Below are 15394 nucleotides of genomic sequence, written 5' to 3' on the forward strand. Positions count from 1 at the left end.
CGAGGGGCCGAGGGCCGGGGCTGAGGGGACGAGGGCCGGGGCCGAGGGGACTCGGAGTAGGGCGCCGAGAGGATAAGGAGCAGGACCGAAGGGAAGGGGACGCTGGGAGCTGAGAGGGCGAGAAGCGGGGCCGAGGGGCCGAGGGCCGGGGCTGAGGGAAAGGGCGTGGGGGGCCGAGGGGACGAGGGCCGGGGCCGAGGGGACTCGGAGTAGGGCACCCAGAGGATAAGGAGCAGGACCGAAGGGAAGGGGACGCTGGGAGCTGAGAGGGCGAGAAGCGGGGCCGAAGGGACCAGGACCGGGGCTGAAGGAAAGGGCGTGGGGAGCCCAGGGGACGAGGGCCGGGGCAGGGCCGGGCTGAGGGGAGACGGTTTTGGGCTCGGGAGAAGGGGGCGCGGCCAGAGAGGGCAGGGGGCGGGTCTAAGGGGATGGGGGGCGGTGGCCTCGGGGCGGGGGGGGGCGGGGCGGGTTCCCGCCGTCCCCATTGGCCCATCCGGCCCCCCTCCCCACCGGGCGGCTTTCCGGGGTCGTCGGCGGGCCCCGGGTTGGGAGCGGGATGGAGACTCCGGAGGAGCGGCGCGGCCGGCCGCGGCCCCCGCCCCCCGACCTCAGCCGCTCGGCGCACGTCCCCTCCCTGCAGCGATACCGGGACCTGCACCGACGATCGCTGGACCGGCCGCACGGTGAGGACCCGGGCCGGAGACGGGACCGGCCCGGCCTTCCGCCCCACCGTCATCATCGCCGCCGCCACGGCTGAGCCCTCACCACGTGCCGTCGGAGGGCCGGTATTCGTCAAGCGCTTACCCTGCGCCAAGCGCTGGGGGGATAGATGCAGAGCCACCGGGTTGTCCCGATGGGGCTCCCGGGCTCAGTCCCCCTTTGACCGATGAGGCCCCCGGGGCACCGAGCGGAAGAATCATAACGCCGGTGTCCGTCACGCGCTTACTCCGCGCAGAGCGCCGTTCTCAAGCGCTTGGGGGATGCAAGGTGACGGGGTTGACCCCCCGTGGGGCTCACGGTTTTAATCCCCATTTGACCGGTGAGGTGACCGAGGCACCGAGAAGCGAAGGGACTCACCCGAGGTCACGCGGCTGACCGGCAGCAGAGCCGGGATCGGGACCCGTGACCTCCGACTCCCAAGCCCGCGCTCCTGCCACTGCGCCGCGCTGCCTCTCGCCTGTCCTGGGCGCTGGGGAGGTCACCGGGTCGGGCCCGCGCGGGCACGGTGGAGGCCACCGAGGCCCGCAGGAGCGAAGCGACTCGCCCCAGGTCGCCCGGCTGCCCGGAGGCGGGATTTGAACCCACCGCCACGCGGCCTCACCGTCGGCGGCGTCCTCGCGGTCGTCGAGCGCGCCGCCGAGGGCCTGAGCTGGGGTGGGAGGGTGGGGGCCGCCCCGAGGGATGGAGACGGCGCGGGGCCGGGGGTCCGACCCGGGCCCGGGGTCCCCCCCTTGACCCGCCGGGCCCGAGGGCGCGACGCTCGGGGACACGCCGGCGGGAGACGGCTTCGACTGCGGGAAGGAGTCCGGCTCGGCCCGCTGCTCCGCGAAGCCCTCTGCGGGTTCGTGCGGTCGTATTTATCGAGCGCCTGCCGCGTGCCGAGCCCCGTACTAAACGCCTGAAAAGTACAGTACAGCAATAGAGACGATCCCTGCCCACAAGGCGCTCGCGGTCTCGGGGGTGGTGGTGACAGCCGTCAATACGTTTTTAAATAGGTATCGATATAAATAGAATTATAGGCGTATACACAGAGAGCGAAGCAGCGTGGCTCAGTGAAAGAGCCACGGGTTTAGGAGTCGGCGATCGTGGGTTCTAATGATAACAGTGTTATTTGTTAATAATAATAATGTTGATGATTGTTAAGCGCTGACTATGTGCGGAGCACTGTTCTAAGCGCTGGGGAGATACAGGGTATTCAGGTTGTCCCACGTGAGGCTCACAGTTAATCCCTATTTTACAGATGCGGTAACTGAGGAACAGAGAGGTCAAGTGACTTGCCCACAGTCACACGGCTGACAAGCGTCAGAGCCGGGATTCAAACCCGAGACCTCTGACTCCCAAACCCGGAGCTCTTTCCACCGAGCCACGCCGCTTCTCGATCCCGGCCCCACGTCCTGTCGGCTGTGTGCCTTTGGGCAAGTCACTTCACTTCTCGGTGCCTCAGTGACCTCATCTGGAAAATGGGGATGAAGACTGTGGGCCTCACGCGGCGGGGCAACCTGACGACCCCGTATCTCCCCCGGCGCTCAGAACAGTGCTCGGCACATAGTGAGCGCTTAAAATACCAACATTATCATACCTAAGGGGTGGCGGGGGGGGGGCGGGAAGAGCAAGTCAGGGTGACGGAGAAGGGAGCTGAGAAAAAGCGGGGATTAGTCTGGGAAGGCTTCTTGGAGGAGGTGGGCCTGCGGTAGGGCTTTGTGGCTGCCAGGGACGGCGGGGGCTCTGAAGTCACTTCTCTGGGCCTCAGTGACCTCATCTGTAAAATGGGGATTATGATCGTGAGCCTCATGTGGGACAACCTGATGACCCTGTATCTGCCCGAGCGCTTAGAACAGTGCTCTGCACATAGTAAGCGCTTAACAAATACCAACATTATTATTATTATTATTATCTCCCTCACATCAAAAAAGAAAAAGGGAGGTGTGAAAGTGCTTGGGATAAGGGGAGGAGGAAGGAGGACACACGGGCTTCAGTCCAAGGTTTGTGAAAAATTGTCTAAAGCTAAACAAATTCAGCCCCTGCATCCAACCTGCGCCTACCCGGGTCGGGGTGCGCCCTCGGGCCACCTGAGGGAAGCCGCGTGTCCCAACGATAGCGCAGCAGCGCGGCAGCGAGCTCGGGCCTGCAAGTCAGAAGGTCGTGGGTTCTAATCCCGGCTCTTCCGCCCGTCCGCTGCGAGAACCTGGGCGGGTCACTTCACTTCTCTGTGCCTCGGTGAGCCCATCCGTAAAAGGGGCAGTAAGACTGTGAGCCCCACGTGGGACAACCTGATCACCTTGGTTCCTCCCCAGCGCTCAGAACGGTCCTTTGCACGTAGTAAGCGCTTAGCAAATGTCATCATCATTAAGTCACTTCACTTCTCTGTGCCTAAGTTACTTCATCTGTAAAATGGGGATGGAGACTGTGAGCCCCGTGTGGATGTCCCCCACCCGATTGGCCTGTTTCCACCCCAGCGCTCAGTACAGCGCCTGGCACACGGTGAGCACTCAAGCAGCGTGGCTCAGTGGAAAGAGCACGGGCTTTGAAGTCAGAGGTCATGGGTTCATATCCCTGCTCGGCCACAAGTCAGCCGTGTGACTTCGGGCAAGTCACTTAACTTCTCGGTGCCTCAGTGACCTCATCTGTAAAATGGGGATTAAGATTGTGAGCCCCACGTGGGACCACCTCATTCCCCTGTGTCTACCCCAGCGCTTAGAACGGTGCTCGGCACATAGTAAGCGCTTAACAAATACCAACATTATTATTATTGTTATTACCGTAACTAGTCGGGGGGCCGGGGTGTCTCCGACGGGCCCGAGAAGCTCCGAGCCCCGCGTCTCGCCCAGCGGCCGGGGCGGGCCTTTCCCCGCCGGCTTGTCCGTGGGGGCACTGGGACTGGCAGGGGGTGGGCAGGTCCCCGCACCTCTTCTCCGCCCCGCCCGGGTACCGCCGGCAACGCCCGCCTCTCCCTCTCTCTCGCGCGCAGAGTTCTGGGGAGACGTGGCCAAGGAGTTTTTCTGGAAAACCCCGTGCCCCGGGCCCTTTCTCGACCACAATTTCGACGTGACGAAAGGGAGGATCTTCATCGAATGGATGAAAGGGGCCACGACCAACGTCTGCTACAACGTGCTGGACCGGATCGTCGGGGACAAGGACCTCGGGGATAAAGTCGCCTTTTACTGGTAAAGTGTCTATTCTCCGGCCGAGGAGGCATCCAAACCGACCGGAGTTTGCCCCCGGGCCTCTCGACCCGGCAGCGAACGTTCGGAAACAGGTTTGGAAGCGAAAGCGGAGAACCCGCCTCGTGAACCTGCCCAGAAGGAAGTAAACTCCAGGGGACACGTAGTCTTGCTGCAGAAACCCATTGTGCAATAAGTCTGGGACCCGAGAGGGTGAAGGAAGAGGCCCGCCCCTCCTCCGCCCCGCTCCCCTCCCTCTGGCCCACCCCCTCGCCCGGTTCCTCTCCCTAACGACGATAATAACCGGGGGATTCGTCAAGCGCCGACCGGGCGCCAGGCACCGTACTAAACGCTGGGGTGGAGATGAGCGGATCGGGCCGGGCACGGTCCCTGTCCCCCGTGAGGCTCACGGTCTCCATCCCCGCTTTACAGATGAGGTCACCGAGGCCCGGAGAGGCGAAGCGGACTCGCCCCAGGTCACGCGGTAGACAAGAGGCAGGGCCGGGATTAGAACTCATGACCGCTCCGCCCTGCTGGGCCGGTCTGGCCCGGCCCACGCTGCCCCCGGGAGAGGGGATCCGAGAGCCACGGAAAGGTGGGCAGACTCAAGGGCAAGGCTGGTCCGGGCCAGACGCCGCTCGGGCCAGGGCCAGCCTAGGGGCTGGTGAGAGGAGCAGCACGGCCTAGTGAGTGGATCCACCACGGGTCCGGGAGTCGGAAGGTCACGGGTTCTAATCCCAGCTCCGCCACCCGTCTGCCGTGTGACCGTGGGCAAGTCACTTGGCTTCTCTGGGCCTCGGTTTCTTCATCTCTAAAACGGGGATTGAGACGGTGAGCCCCACTTGGGATAGGGACTGTGTCCCACCCACTTGGCTTGTATCCACCCCAGCGTTTAGTACAGTGCCTACGCAACACACAGCAAGCGCTCGACACGTACAACGATTATTATCATCATTATTACGTCCAGGCTAGGAGTTGGTCAGGATCGGGGGCGAGGGCCGGGGAGGGGCAGGGGCAGCGGCCGGTCCAGGCCGGTGCCCGGCTTTGGTGTTCTGTTCCCGCCCAGAGCGGGGAGGTTAGGAGGGGCTTCACCCCAGGGCACCGGGGGAGGGGCCTGAGCTCCCCCATGAAGTCACGCAGAAAAGCTCTGCCTCCATATCGTCGTGAGTCGGGAACGGGGAGCCCCCAGCAGTCTTTCTTGGCTGGCTGGGCCACTTCGTTCCCCCCGCCCCCTTTCCGTCCCCCCTACTCCCTCTCTTTCTGTGTCCTCCCCTTCCCACACAACACATACACACACACACTTGGGTAAAAGCCACCGAGAGAGAGAGAGAGCCGCGGCCCATCTGCCCAGTTCAGGCATGGGGCCCTGTCGCGCTGGGAGGGGTTTGCACTTTGCCCTGCGGGTCCCCGAGCCCGAGGAGATTTCTCTGCCCTGCGGCTGCTGACTCGACTTACTGTGCTCCCTGGACTCCGGCTGGGGGGCGGGGGACCCGGGGCCGAGGGCTGGGGGCAAGCGGCAGAGCTGGGGCGAGAATCCAGGCGCCCTGATTTCCAGTCCCCCGCTCTCCGCTGCCTCCCGGTGTAATATCCCCATGGTGACAGGGCTAAATCCCCCACCGCATCCCCCGGCGCCTTAATCCATCCGCCCTCCGCGGACCGCTCCGTCTGCGGCCGGGGGAGCCCCTGCCGGCTTCACCCCGAGGCGCCCGGGGGTCCTCCTTCCCACCAGACAGGGAGCGGGGGTGCTCCGGGGGTGCCGGGAGACCTCGGCCCCGGTCCGCTCCCGAAACGCATGCTGTCGGTGCCTTTCAGGGAAGGCAACCGGCCCGGGACGGCCTCCACGACCACCTACCGAGAGCTGCTGGCCCAGACGTGCCGGTTCGCCAACGTGCTCAAGACGCTAGGTGCGGCCAAGGCCGCCGGGCCCCGGGGGGCCGGGGGACGTTCCTCCTCCTCCTCCTCCCGCTCCCCCCGGCCCCGCGAGCCCGGCCCGAGACGGCAAGACCTCTGGGAACTGGGGGAAGGCGTTGGCCGCCGGGATCCCCCAACCCGCCGTCAGGCGGGTGGGGAGGGGGAGGAGAAGGGCGGGGAGGGGCACGCGCGCCTGCCGGGCCCGCTTCCCCTCTCCCATGGTCTCCCCTCCCTGTCCTGCAGGAATTAAGAAAGGCGACCGGGTGGCCATCTACATGCCCATGATTGTGGAGCTGGTGGTGGCCATGCTGGCCTGTGCCCGGATCGGAGCCGTCCACTCCGTCGTGGTAGGACTCGGTCCTGGCCCTCCCCCCGTCGCGGCGACTGACCGGGAGGCTGGCGGGCCTAGGGCCGCGGGGCGGGGATTACCCTGGTGGCCGACCGGACCCCGTGGGTGGCCGGGTCGCTGGTTGGGATCCGGGGTCGGCCGGGTCGCCGGCCGGGATCCGGGGATGGACCGTGTCCCTGGTTGGGATCCGGGGATGATTGGCTGGCCGGCCGGGAAGTGAAAGCAGAGATCCTGCCCGGCAGGTAGTGAATGCCTCTCCGTAGAAACCCCTCCTGCCAAACTCCTAGGACCCAAGAGGGCCTAGGCCCGCCGGTCCCCTGCCCCGTTCCTCTGCCTCCGGCCCGCCCCCGGCCTCGCGACGGGGGGGATCTCAGACCCATGAGAAGTTGGCAGACCGAGGAGCCGAACCTCCTTCAGGGCGGGGCCGGTCCGGCCCCGAGGCCGGTCAGGGGTAGGTCCGGCCTAGGGGCCGGTCAGGACCAGGAGCGGGCCCCGGCTAAGGGATGGGGGCCGGCTGGGATCCAGGAATGGCTTAGGATCCGGAGATGGGTGGGTGGCTGGAATGGGGGCAGGGCTGCAGCAGGAAGGGGGAAGGAGTGTCCAGGAGGCCGATTCAGGGCCGTCAAGCCCGCCACACGGGATCCGCAGATCCCCTCCTCCTCCCCCTCCTTGCAAGTTTCTCCTCCATTCCAGCTCTCCCCTCCCCGCTCCAGGTCCCTCCCCTGCCCCGGACCCCCTCCTCCTCTACCCCAGAGCAGTTAAGGTTTGAGGTCTCACAGATCCGGGCAGGGCTGCAGAGTCCGCGGTTCCGGCCCGTTCCGCTGCCGCCGGGAGGAAGCGCGGGGGGACTCCCGGAGGCCTCCGCGGCAAATCCGGCCGACCGAGTATCGCGGTCCTGGGTCCGGCGTTGACGGTCCGAGGCCCGGGCCACGCGCAACGTGGGCTGCAGGTCGCTTCGGGGTCTTGGCCCTGGGGGAGCCCTCGGCCAGGGCCAGGCTCCCGTGCTGGGCCCCCCACCGCCGCCCGGATCCAGCTGGCTACCTTTCCCTTGAAGTTGCCCCTTCCCCGCCCAGTTTGCAGGTTTCTCAGCTGAATCGCTGTGTGACCGCATCATGGACTCCAGCTGTGCCCTCCTCGTCACCGCAGGTGACTGCCCCCCACCCTGGGAAGGGACGGGACGGGACGGGGGACGGGGGGCGGGGGGAGCGTCCCCAGCCCTCCGATTCCATCCAGGGCCAGTCAGGAGAGGTCTCTGACCCTTGCTTGCACACGGAGGGGCAGCGGGAGCCGGGAAAGTGGGTGTGGGGGAGGTGGAGGGAAGTGGGACCCCAGAGACCTCGTGGGGAAGGAGGAGACCCTGAGACTGGGGGGTCGGGAGCGGGTCAGGGCCCGGGCAAACCCTCGGGCATCGTTCTCCCCTCCGGCTACCGAGGGCTCCCCGCTGGCCCGAGCCGGTGCCCCCGCAAGTCTCCAGCCAAACCCGAATTTCCCGGCTCCCGCTCTTCCCGCCGCCAACGGGCTCAGAGGTGGCCGGAGCGGGAAGGAGCCGGGGAGAGGAGGAGAAGCCCCCGGACGGGGCCTGATACGGCCCCCTCCTTCCAGATGCTTTTTTCCGCGGAGACAAGCTGGTTAACCTGAAAGAGATCGTGGACGAGGCTCTGAGAAAGTGCAGAGACAAGTAAGTTTCTGGGAAGGCCTCGTGGGAGGAAACGGAGCGGGGGCTCGGACGTGGCCCGGGGCCACCTTGCGGGCCCGAGGCGGAGCCGGATGGAGAAGCCGGCCGCCGGCCTCAGCCAGTCAACCCTATTTAGCGAGCGCTTACCGTGTGCGGAGCACTGTACTAAGTGATCGGAAGAGTACTTTATAAAAAACACATTCCCTGCCCATTACAAAATTACAGTCTAGAAGGGTGAGAGGGCAAATGTGTGGGAAGGGGGCAGGAAGGCTTGTGTTGGATGCAGCAAAGGTCAGTCGGGACTCCCTGTCCCGGAGGTGGCGGGGCAGAGAGCCTCCCGGCCTCCGGCTGCCCCTTCTCGGCCCGGCCCGGTTGTGACACGCGGCTGCCTCCGGCCCCGCCAGGGGCTTCGCCGTGCGCCACTGCATCGTGGCCAAGCACCTGTTCCGAGCAGCGCCGGCGGCTGACGGCCCGGGCGGACGGTCTCCCCCGTCCAAGCGGCCGTGTCCGGACGGGCAGGGCAAGCAGGTGGGTCCGGGACCGCCGGGGCCGGGGGTGGGGCCGGGGGCGCCGTCCCCGTTCCGCAGCGATGGGACCGTACCGGGTGCTTTCGCGTCGAGGAAGGCGGGGGTCCGGAGCGGCGCGGGGGCGGGGCTCCGGGCTAGCGAGGGGCCGGGGCTCCGGGCCAGGCGGGGCCGGCGGGGCGGGACCGGGCACGGCGTCTCTGTGAGAAGGGCAGATTCTGCGGGCTCCCCGCACGCAGACCGTGGGCACGGGGACGGCGGCGGCCCCCCGGGCTCCCGCATGCAGCCGTGGCCGCGGGGGCTGCGGCGGCCCCTCGGGGTCCCCTTCGCCTGCTCGTCGGGACTTGGTTCTGCCTGTGGACTGGAGCTGGGGACCCTGAGCCTCGTGACCCGGAGGGAGGGGAGCAGGCCCACCCCCACCCCAGCGCACCCGCACATTCCGCCCCTTGGGTTTCGGTCCCCGTGGGAAACTGGACTCGGCCCGAGTTCTCCCTTCAACCCAAAGCCGAGCTGGGGGGTCGCCGGGTCCCGCCCCCCGCCTCGTCCCCTCACGTTCTTTGACCAACATCCTCTTTCTGGCCTGCCCCGGAGACGGTCGCTGAGGCGGCGCTTCGGAGGACGCGGGGCCGAGGCCTAAAGCTTCTCCGCGCTCCCCGGACGACCAAAATGAGAACCCCCCCCCCGGCTCAGAGGCGGGCACGGGGCGGGGGCAGATACCCAACCAGATGGGCAGCCGCTGTGCCCACGGAGGCCGCTGGTTTCCGGTGGCCTCGGGCCAGCCCCGGCGGGGCGTAGCAGCGGTCGGCCCGGAGCGACGCTCAGGCCACAGCTCTGCTCCCGGTGCTGCCGCCGGCCTGATCCGGGCCCCGATCGAGGGTCGGCGAGTTCGGGCCAAGCCGAAGAAGGGAGCGGGAGAGGAAGGGAGGGGAGGGAGAGAGGCCGGTGAGTTCCACCTCCCTGACACGGCCTCGCTGGCCCCGTCCTCGGGGGCGCCGGGAGCGGTGGCGGCCATCGGTGCCCGGGGGCTCCGGATTCCCCCGCCTCGTCCCCGCTTGGGGGACCCGGGACCCGCCCCTCCCCCCGGCCCGGGATCCGGAACGCAGGACCTGTCGGGTCCCCAGATTCCCTGGAACGCGGACGTGGACCTCTGGTGGCACGAGCTGATGGGGGAGGCGGGCGACACGTGCGAGCCGGAGTGGTGTGACGCCGAGGACGTCCTCTTCATCCTCTACACCAGCGGCTCCACGGGCAAGCCCAAGGTTCGTCCGCCTGGGCCCGGGGCCGGAGGGACGCCCCGGATCTGGCTGGGCTTCGCCCCGGCCGGTCCCCCCCCCGGCTTCCCTAGTCCCCTCGGCCCACCGTGGCGTCTCTGGCCCCGGGAGAGGGGAGTCCGGGGGTGGGAGGCGGGATGGGCCCCGCCCCGTGTCGGCTGAGAGACTGGGCGGCTCAGCGCCAAGAGCCCGGGCTTGGGACTCAGAGGACGTGGGTTCCGATCCCCGCTCTGCCACTCGCCCGCTGCGTGACCTCGGGCAAGCCACCTAACTTCTCCGTGGCTCAGTTACCTCATCTGTGAGATGGGGAGTAAGCCTGTGAGCCCCACGTGGGACCAACCCGATAACCCTGTATCTACCCCAGCGCTTAGAATAGCGCTCGGCCCACAGTAAGCGACGAGAAGCAGCGTGGGTCAGCGGAAAGAGCCCGGGCTTAGGAGTCAGAGGTCGTGGGTTCTAATCCCCGCTCCGCCACCTGTCAGCTGTGTGACTTTGGGCCAGTCGCTTAACTTCTCTGGGCCTCAGTTACCTCATCTGTAAAATGGGGATTAAGCCCGTGAGCCCCACCTGGGACATCCTGATCACCTTATAGCCCCCCAGCACCTAAAACGGTGCGTCGCACACGGTAAGAGCTTATCGAATACCATCATCATCATTATTATTACTTAACTTCTGGGTGCCTCAGTTCCCTCATCTGTAAAACGGGGATGAAGCCGGTGAGCCTCACGTGGGACAACCTGATGACCCCGTATCTCCCCCAGCGCTTAGAACAGTGCCCCGCACGTAGTAAGCGCTTAACGGATACCAACATTATTATTATCGACGAATCCCATCATCTCACGGCAGGGCGTCGTGCACACGATGGGCGGCTACCTGCTCTTTGCCGCCACTTCGTTCAAATACGTCTTCGACTACCACCCGGACGACGTGTACTGGTGCACCGCCGACATCGGCTGGATCACCGGTCACTCCTACATCACCTACGGCCCCCTGGCCAACGGGGCCACCTGCGTCCTGGTGAGCCGCGGGGGGTCGGGAGGGCCCCTCTGAGCCCGGGTGCCGTCCCGGGAGGCCTCCGTCAAGTCGCAGGCCTGAACCTCGGGGGCAGAAGCCCCCGGAGTCAGCTGGTGGGGGCGGGTCTAGGACCCCCGGGCGGCGGGATCTCCCAGCCGAGCGCGGCGCGGGATCGGGCCGGGGGGGGGGGGCCCGGCGAGGGATCCGGGGGGCGGGGGCGGGCGGGGGAGCCGGGCGCCGGCGGGACGCAGCGTGGCTGTGCTCAGTTCGAAGGGCTCCCCACCCACCCCGACCCCGGCCGCGTGTGGAGCATCGTGGACAAGTACCAGGTGACCAAGCTCTACACGGCCCCCACGGCCATCCGGCTGCTCATGAAGTTTGGGGACGAGCCGGTCGCCAAGTGAGGCCGGGGACTGGGGGTCGCCGCCCCGTGGGGGTCCGCCCGGCTTGCCCCCCCTCCGTCCCCGTCCTCCCGGCCGTCCTCACTCGCTGGAATCGTCTGTCCGTCTGCCTCCCCTCGAGTCCACCCGAAGCTCCCGGAGGGCGGGGCGGGTACCTTACCTTGGCCGCCGCTCCCCACCCGCTTCCTCGGCCTGGTCGCCCCGGTGCCCCGCCCACGGCAGGCGCTCGGTAGGTAGCGCTTCCAGAGGCCGGTGCTGTCGGTTTGCAGGCACTGCAGGCGGTCTCTGAAGATCCTGGGTACCGTGGGCGAGCCCATCAACCCCGAGGCCTGGCTGTGGTACTACGCCGTGGTGGGGGAGGAGCGCTGCCCCGTGGTAGACACCTTCTGGCAGACTGAAACGGTCGGTAGACGCTCCCCGGTCGCCCTGGCCGGCGGGGGCGGGGGGGGGGGGTCTCTGCTGCCCAGGAGAGGAGGCGGTGGGAGAAGCCCCCCCACCCCTTAAGGACCGACCGCGAGCCCGGGGACGGGGTGGGAAGGGCGCCTGGGGCACCGGCTTCCGCCCCGGACACCCCGACTGACCGCCCATTTCCATCCCCGCAGGGTGGCCACATGCTGACCCCTCTCCCGGGGGCCACCCCCTTGAAGCCTGGCTCCGCGGTGAGTTCGCCCACCCCCCGACCCCGGCCCGGGGTCCCTCCTCCTCCCCCTAAGCTTCCAGAGCAGGGGAGAAGGGTGTGGAGGGTCCAGGCCCAGCCTGGGGGGTGTGGGTGGGAGTTAGGGAGGAGGGGAGAGGGCGGGACAGGACCGGGCCGCCCCGGAGCGGGCGAGGGGAGGGAGTCGAGAGGTCCCCGCCGGACTCCCGTGGCGGCCGCAGCTCTGCGCCCTGAGCTTTCCTGCCCCGAGGAGGGTCTCGGTGGGGGTCCGGGCCCTCCTGGCGAGGCGGCCCCGGAGGCGGCGCCGGCTGGGCCCCCGCCCCGGATTGGTAACCCGCATCTCGCAGACGTTCCCGTTCTTCGGCGTGCACCCTGCCATCCTCAACGAGGCTGGGGAGGAGCTGGAAGGAGAGGCCGAGGGCTACCTGGTCAGTGGGGGCGACCTGGTCAGCGGTGGGGGGTCGGAGGCTGGAGCCGCCAGGGGAGGGGAGAGTCGACCGCCCGCGGCTCGGCGAGGGCCACTGGACCGGGGAGAGGCGGAGGACGCGGGGGAGGATGGGCAGGCAGCACCCCCGGCCGACCCGGCCTCCCGCCTCGTCGGCCACCGCAGGTCTTCAAGCGTCCGTGGCCGGGCATCATGCGCACCATCCACGGCGACCACACGCGCTTCGAGGCCACTTACTTCCGCCGCTTCCCCGGTTACTTCGTGACGGGCGACGGTGAGGACCGGCCCCCGGGGCCGGGGGGTGCGGGGGAGCGTCGGAGGGGAGGAGGGGGGCTCCGTGCCGGCGGTCGCCGACTGGGAGGTGGGGGCGGGGGGAGGCCGAGGCCGGGATGGCGATGACGCCAAGCGTGGGACACTCCAGGCTGTCGGCGGGACCGGGACGGCTACTACTGGATCACCGGGCGTATGGACGACATGCTCAATGTCTCCGGTGAGCAGGGCCACTCCCTCCCCGTGCCACTCCTGGAGCCCGGAGCCCTCCCCAAGCTCCCCTCCCCCCCCCCAGCTGCCCCCAGGACCCGCCGTGAGCCGGGGCAGATCCCGGCTCTCGGGGGCACTTCGTACCCCGCCCTCCTTTAGACGGGAGTGATCACGACGCTGATGGTAATGACGGTATTTGCTAAGCGCTTACTACGTGCCGAGCACCGTTCTAAGCGCTGGGGTAGACACCAGATAATCAGGCTGGCCCACGCGGCACTCACGGTCTTAATCCCCATTTTACAGATGAGGTAACCGAGGCCCAGAGAAGTGAAGGGACCTGCCCCGAGTCACGCAGCTGACAAGTGGCGGAGCCGGGATTAGAACCCGCGACCTCCGACTCCCCGGTCCCGTGCTCTTTCCACCGAGCCACGCTGGGACGCCCCAGAGGGGGAGAGGGCAACACCTTCCCTTCTAGCCGAAGGGTCCCGAGAGCCCAAGCGTGGGAAACACCAGGGTGGGGAAACACCTGGGCCAATCTACGGCCAGCAGTCGCCCCCGGGGCAAGAACAGACCCCCCCTCCCCCCCAAGGACCCGGGCCCACGGACTCCCACGGAGACCCCCGGCCCCCGCCCCGCTCTCCCGGAGGGTGGCAGAGACCGTGACCCCGGGGGATTCTCCTCCCCCGTCCCGCAGGTCACCTGCTGAGCACGGCCGAGGTGGAGTCGGCGCTGCTGCAACACGAGGCCGTGTCCGAGGCGGCGGCGGTCAGCCGCCCCCACCCCATCAAAGGGGAGTGCCTCTACTGCTTCGTCACCCTCCGACAGGGCCTCGCCTTCACCCCCGCCCTCCAGGAGGAGCTGAGGCTGCAGGGTGAGTCCCGCCCCCGCGACGAGAGCCCCGGCGCGAGGCCGGAGGGCGTCCTGGAAGCGGACCGCGGGGCCGGGAGGTCGGGGGGTGGCGAGGCCGGGGCGGCCGCCGACCGTCAGGCGTCTCCCTCGCTCCCCCTCCCAGTTCGAGAGAAGATCGGCCCCATCGCCACGCCGGACTACATCCAGAACGCTCCGGGCCTGCCCAAGACGCGCTCGGGTACGACCGCCCCGCCCCTGCCCAGCCCGAGCCCCGGTCACCGACGGCCCGACGGGGGCGGGGGCGGAGGGAGGGCGCGGCGGGAGGCGCCTAAGAAAGAGGAGCCCGGGGCGAGGGGATGGATCCGCGACCCGGCATCCGGTCCGCGCTCGGCCCTGGCCCGCCGCTGACGGGACGAGGACAGGCCCCCGAGCGGCCCCGGGCCTCGGTTCCCTCCTCCGTAAGACGGGCGGACGGCCCCGGCGCGTCAGGCCGGAAGGGCGGAGGCGGCACCGGTCCACGGACGGGCTCTTCCCCCCGCCTTCGCCCCCGACCCTCCCCCTCACCCGCCGCCCCCGTCCTCTCCAGGGAAGATCGTGAGGCGGCTCCTGCGGAAGGTGGCCCGGAACGACCCAGACCTGGAGGACGTATCCACCGTGGCCGACCCCTCCGTCATGACTCACCTCTTCGAACACCGCCGCCCCGCGGCCCCGTGACCGGCGGGGCCGGCCCGGGAGGTCGGGGCGGGGATCCCGGGGTCCGGTGCCCTGCACGGAGTGAGCGCCCGATAGGAACGGTCGAACGGGCGAATGGCGGGGCGGAGGGGAATCCACCGGTGGCTGGGTCTCTCTCCTAGCGGAGCCGGCCCGGCCCGCCTTCCCGCTGCTCCTCTCCATTGCCCCGGACACCCCTTCCTCCGCCCCCGCTTCCTTCCTCCCTACTGTTGCTCCTCTTCACGGCTCACTGCCCCTCCTGCTTCTGCCCCGAGCCCCCCTCCCGCACCCCCGCTGCCTCCCCCCAAGCCCCGAGAACCCCCTCCTTCCCGCCGTCGCCGCGGACGCCCGCTCCCCCCCGCTACTTCCCATCTGCGGAGGGGAGCCCGTCCCCGGGGTTGACCCCAAGAGGGTTGGGAGGGGAGAAGGCGGCATCGAGGCCGGTCAACTCCTCCCTCCCTTCCCCCGCACCCCACGGCTGGGCAACACGTGCCCAGGCGGGGCGGACGGCGCCCCCCAGCCGCAAGCTGCCGTCGACGGTCTTCCCGGTGCGCGCCGAGCCGGCAGCGGAGGCGGCGCCCATCCGGCCACCCGTCCCTCCCCCGAGGGCGGCCGGTGCAGCGCAGCCTACGGGGCCCGACGCCTGCCCCGCCCTCACCGGGCCTGCACCCTCCGCCCCAGCCTGGCTGTCCGCAGAGCCCCGGCGGCGGCGCCGAGTCCCGGGCCCGGCCTCCGGAGGCCTGCGGCTGGGGGCCCGCACCCCGCCCTCGGGGCCGGGGAGGGATGGATGGTCGGACCTCCTCCTCCTCCTCCTCCAATCCCCTGGTTCCCTGCCCAGTCCTCGGGGCTGTGGTTTCCTCTGACGGAGGGCGAGGGGCCGCGGGGCTGTCCTCGCGTCCCACCCTGCCCACGCTTCCCCACGCTCTGCGCCGGGAGGGACAGGAATAAACGCCCAAGAGAACCTCGGTCCGTCTGTTCCGCGCCGTCCGCTGACGCGGGTCCGTGCCCCCGCCCAAGCGCCGGGTACAGTGCCTTGCGCACGGTAAGCGCCCGGTAAATACGAAGAATGGACGGATGGGGCCGAGCCTCCTCAGGGTCCTCTCCCCCGCCCACTCCCCACTTGCCTAGCCACGCTGGGTGCAGGGTCTGGAGAAGGGGAAAGTCCCGGGCCTGACTTTCACACAATCCCACGTCGGATCAGCGGCGCCCCCGACCAACGGCGGGGCTG

At 68.7% G+C, this 15394-nt stretch overlaps 1 protein-coding gene across 1 annotated transcript; it reads left to right on the top strand.

Annotated features, from left to right (window-relative positions):
* The first annotated feature begins 522 nt into the window (after positions 1–522).
* ACSS2 (acyl-CoA synthetase short chain family member 2) lies at positions 523–15127 on the top strand. Its single transcript, XM_029080068.2, has 18 exons — positions 523–683; positions 3689–3884; positions 5694–5785; positions 6036–6139; positions 7215–7287; positions 7744–7819; positions 8221–8344; positions 9462–9599; positions 10458–10628; positions 10892–11025; positions 11296–11428; positions 11629–11685; positions 12029–12109; positions 12292–12400; positions 12548–12616; positions 13301–13477; positions 13619–13693; positions 14042–15127. Exons 1-18 carry the CDS (start codon positions 557–559, stop codon positions 14167–14169), a joined length of 2064 nt encoding a protein of 687 aa, XP_028935901.1. The 5' UTR covers positions 523–556; the 3' UTR covers positions 14170–15127.
* Positions 15128–15394: the final 267 nt, after the last annotated feature.

Source organism: Ornithorhynchus anatinus, chromosome 15 (assembly GCF_004115215.2).
Source record: "Ornithorhynchus anatinus isolate Pmale09 chromosome 15, mOrnAna1.pri.v4, whole genome shotgun sequence".
NCBI lineage: Eukaryota > Metazoa > Chordata > Mammalia > Monotremata > Ornithorhynchidae > Ornithorhynchus > Ornithorhynchus anatinus.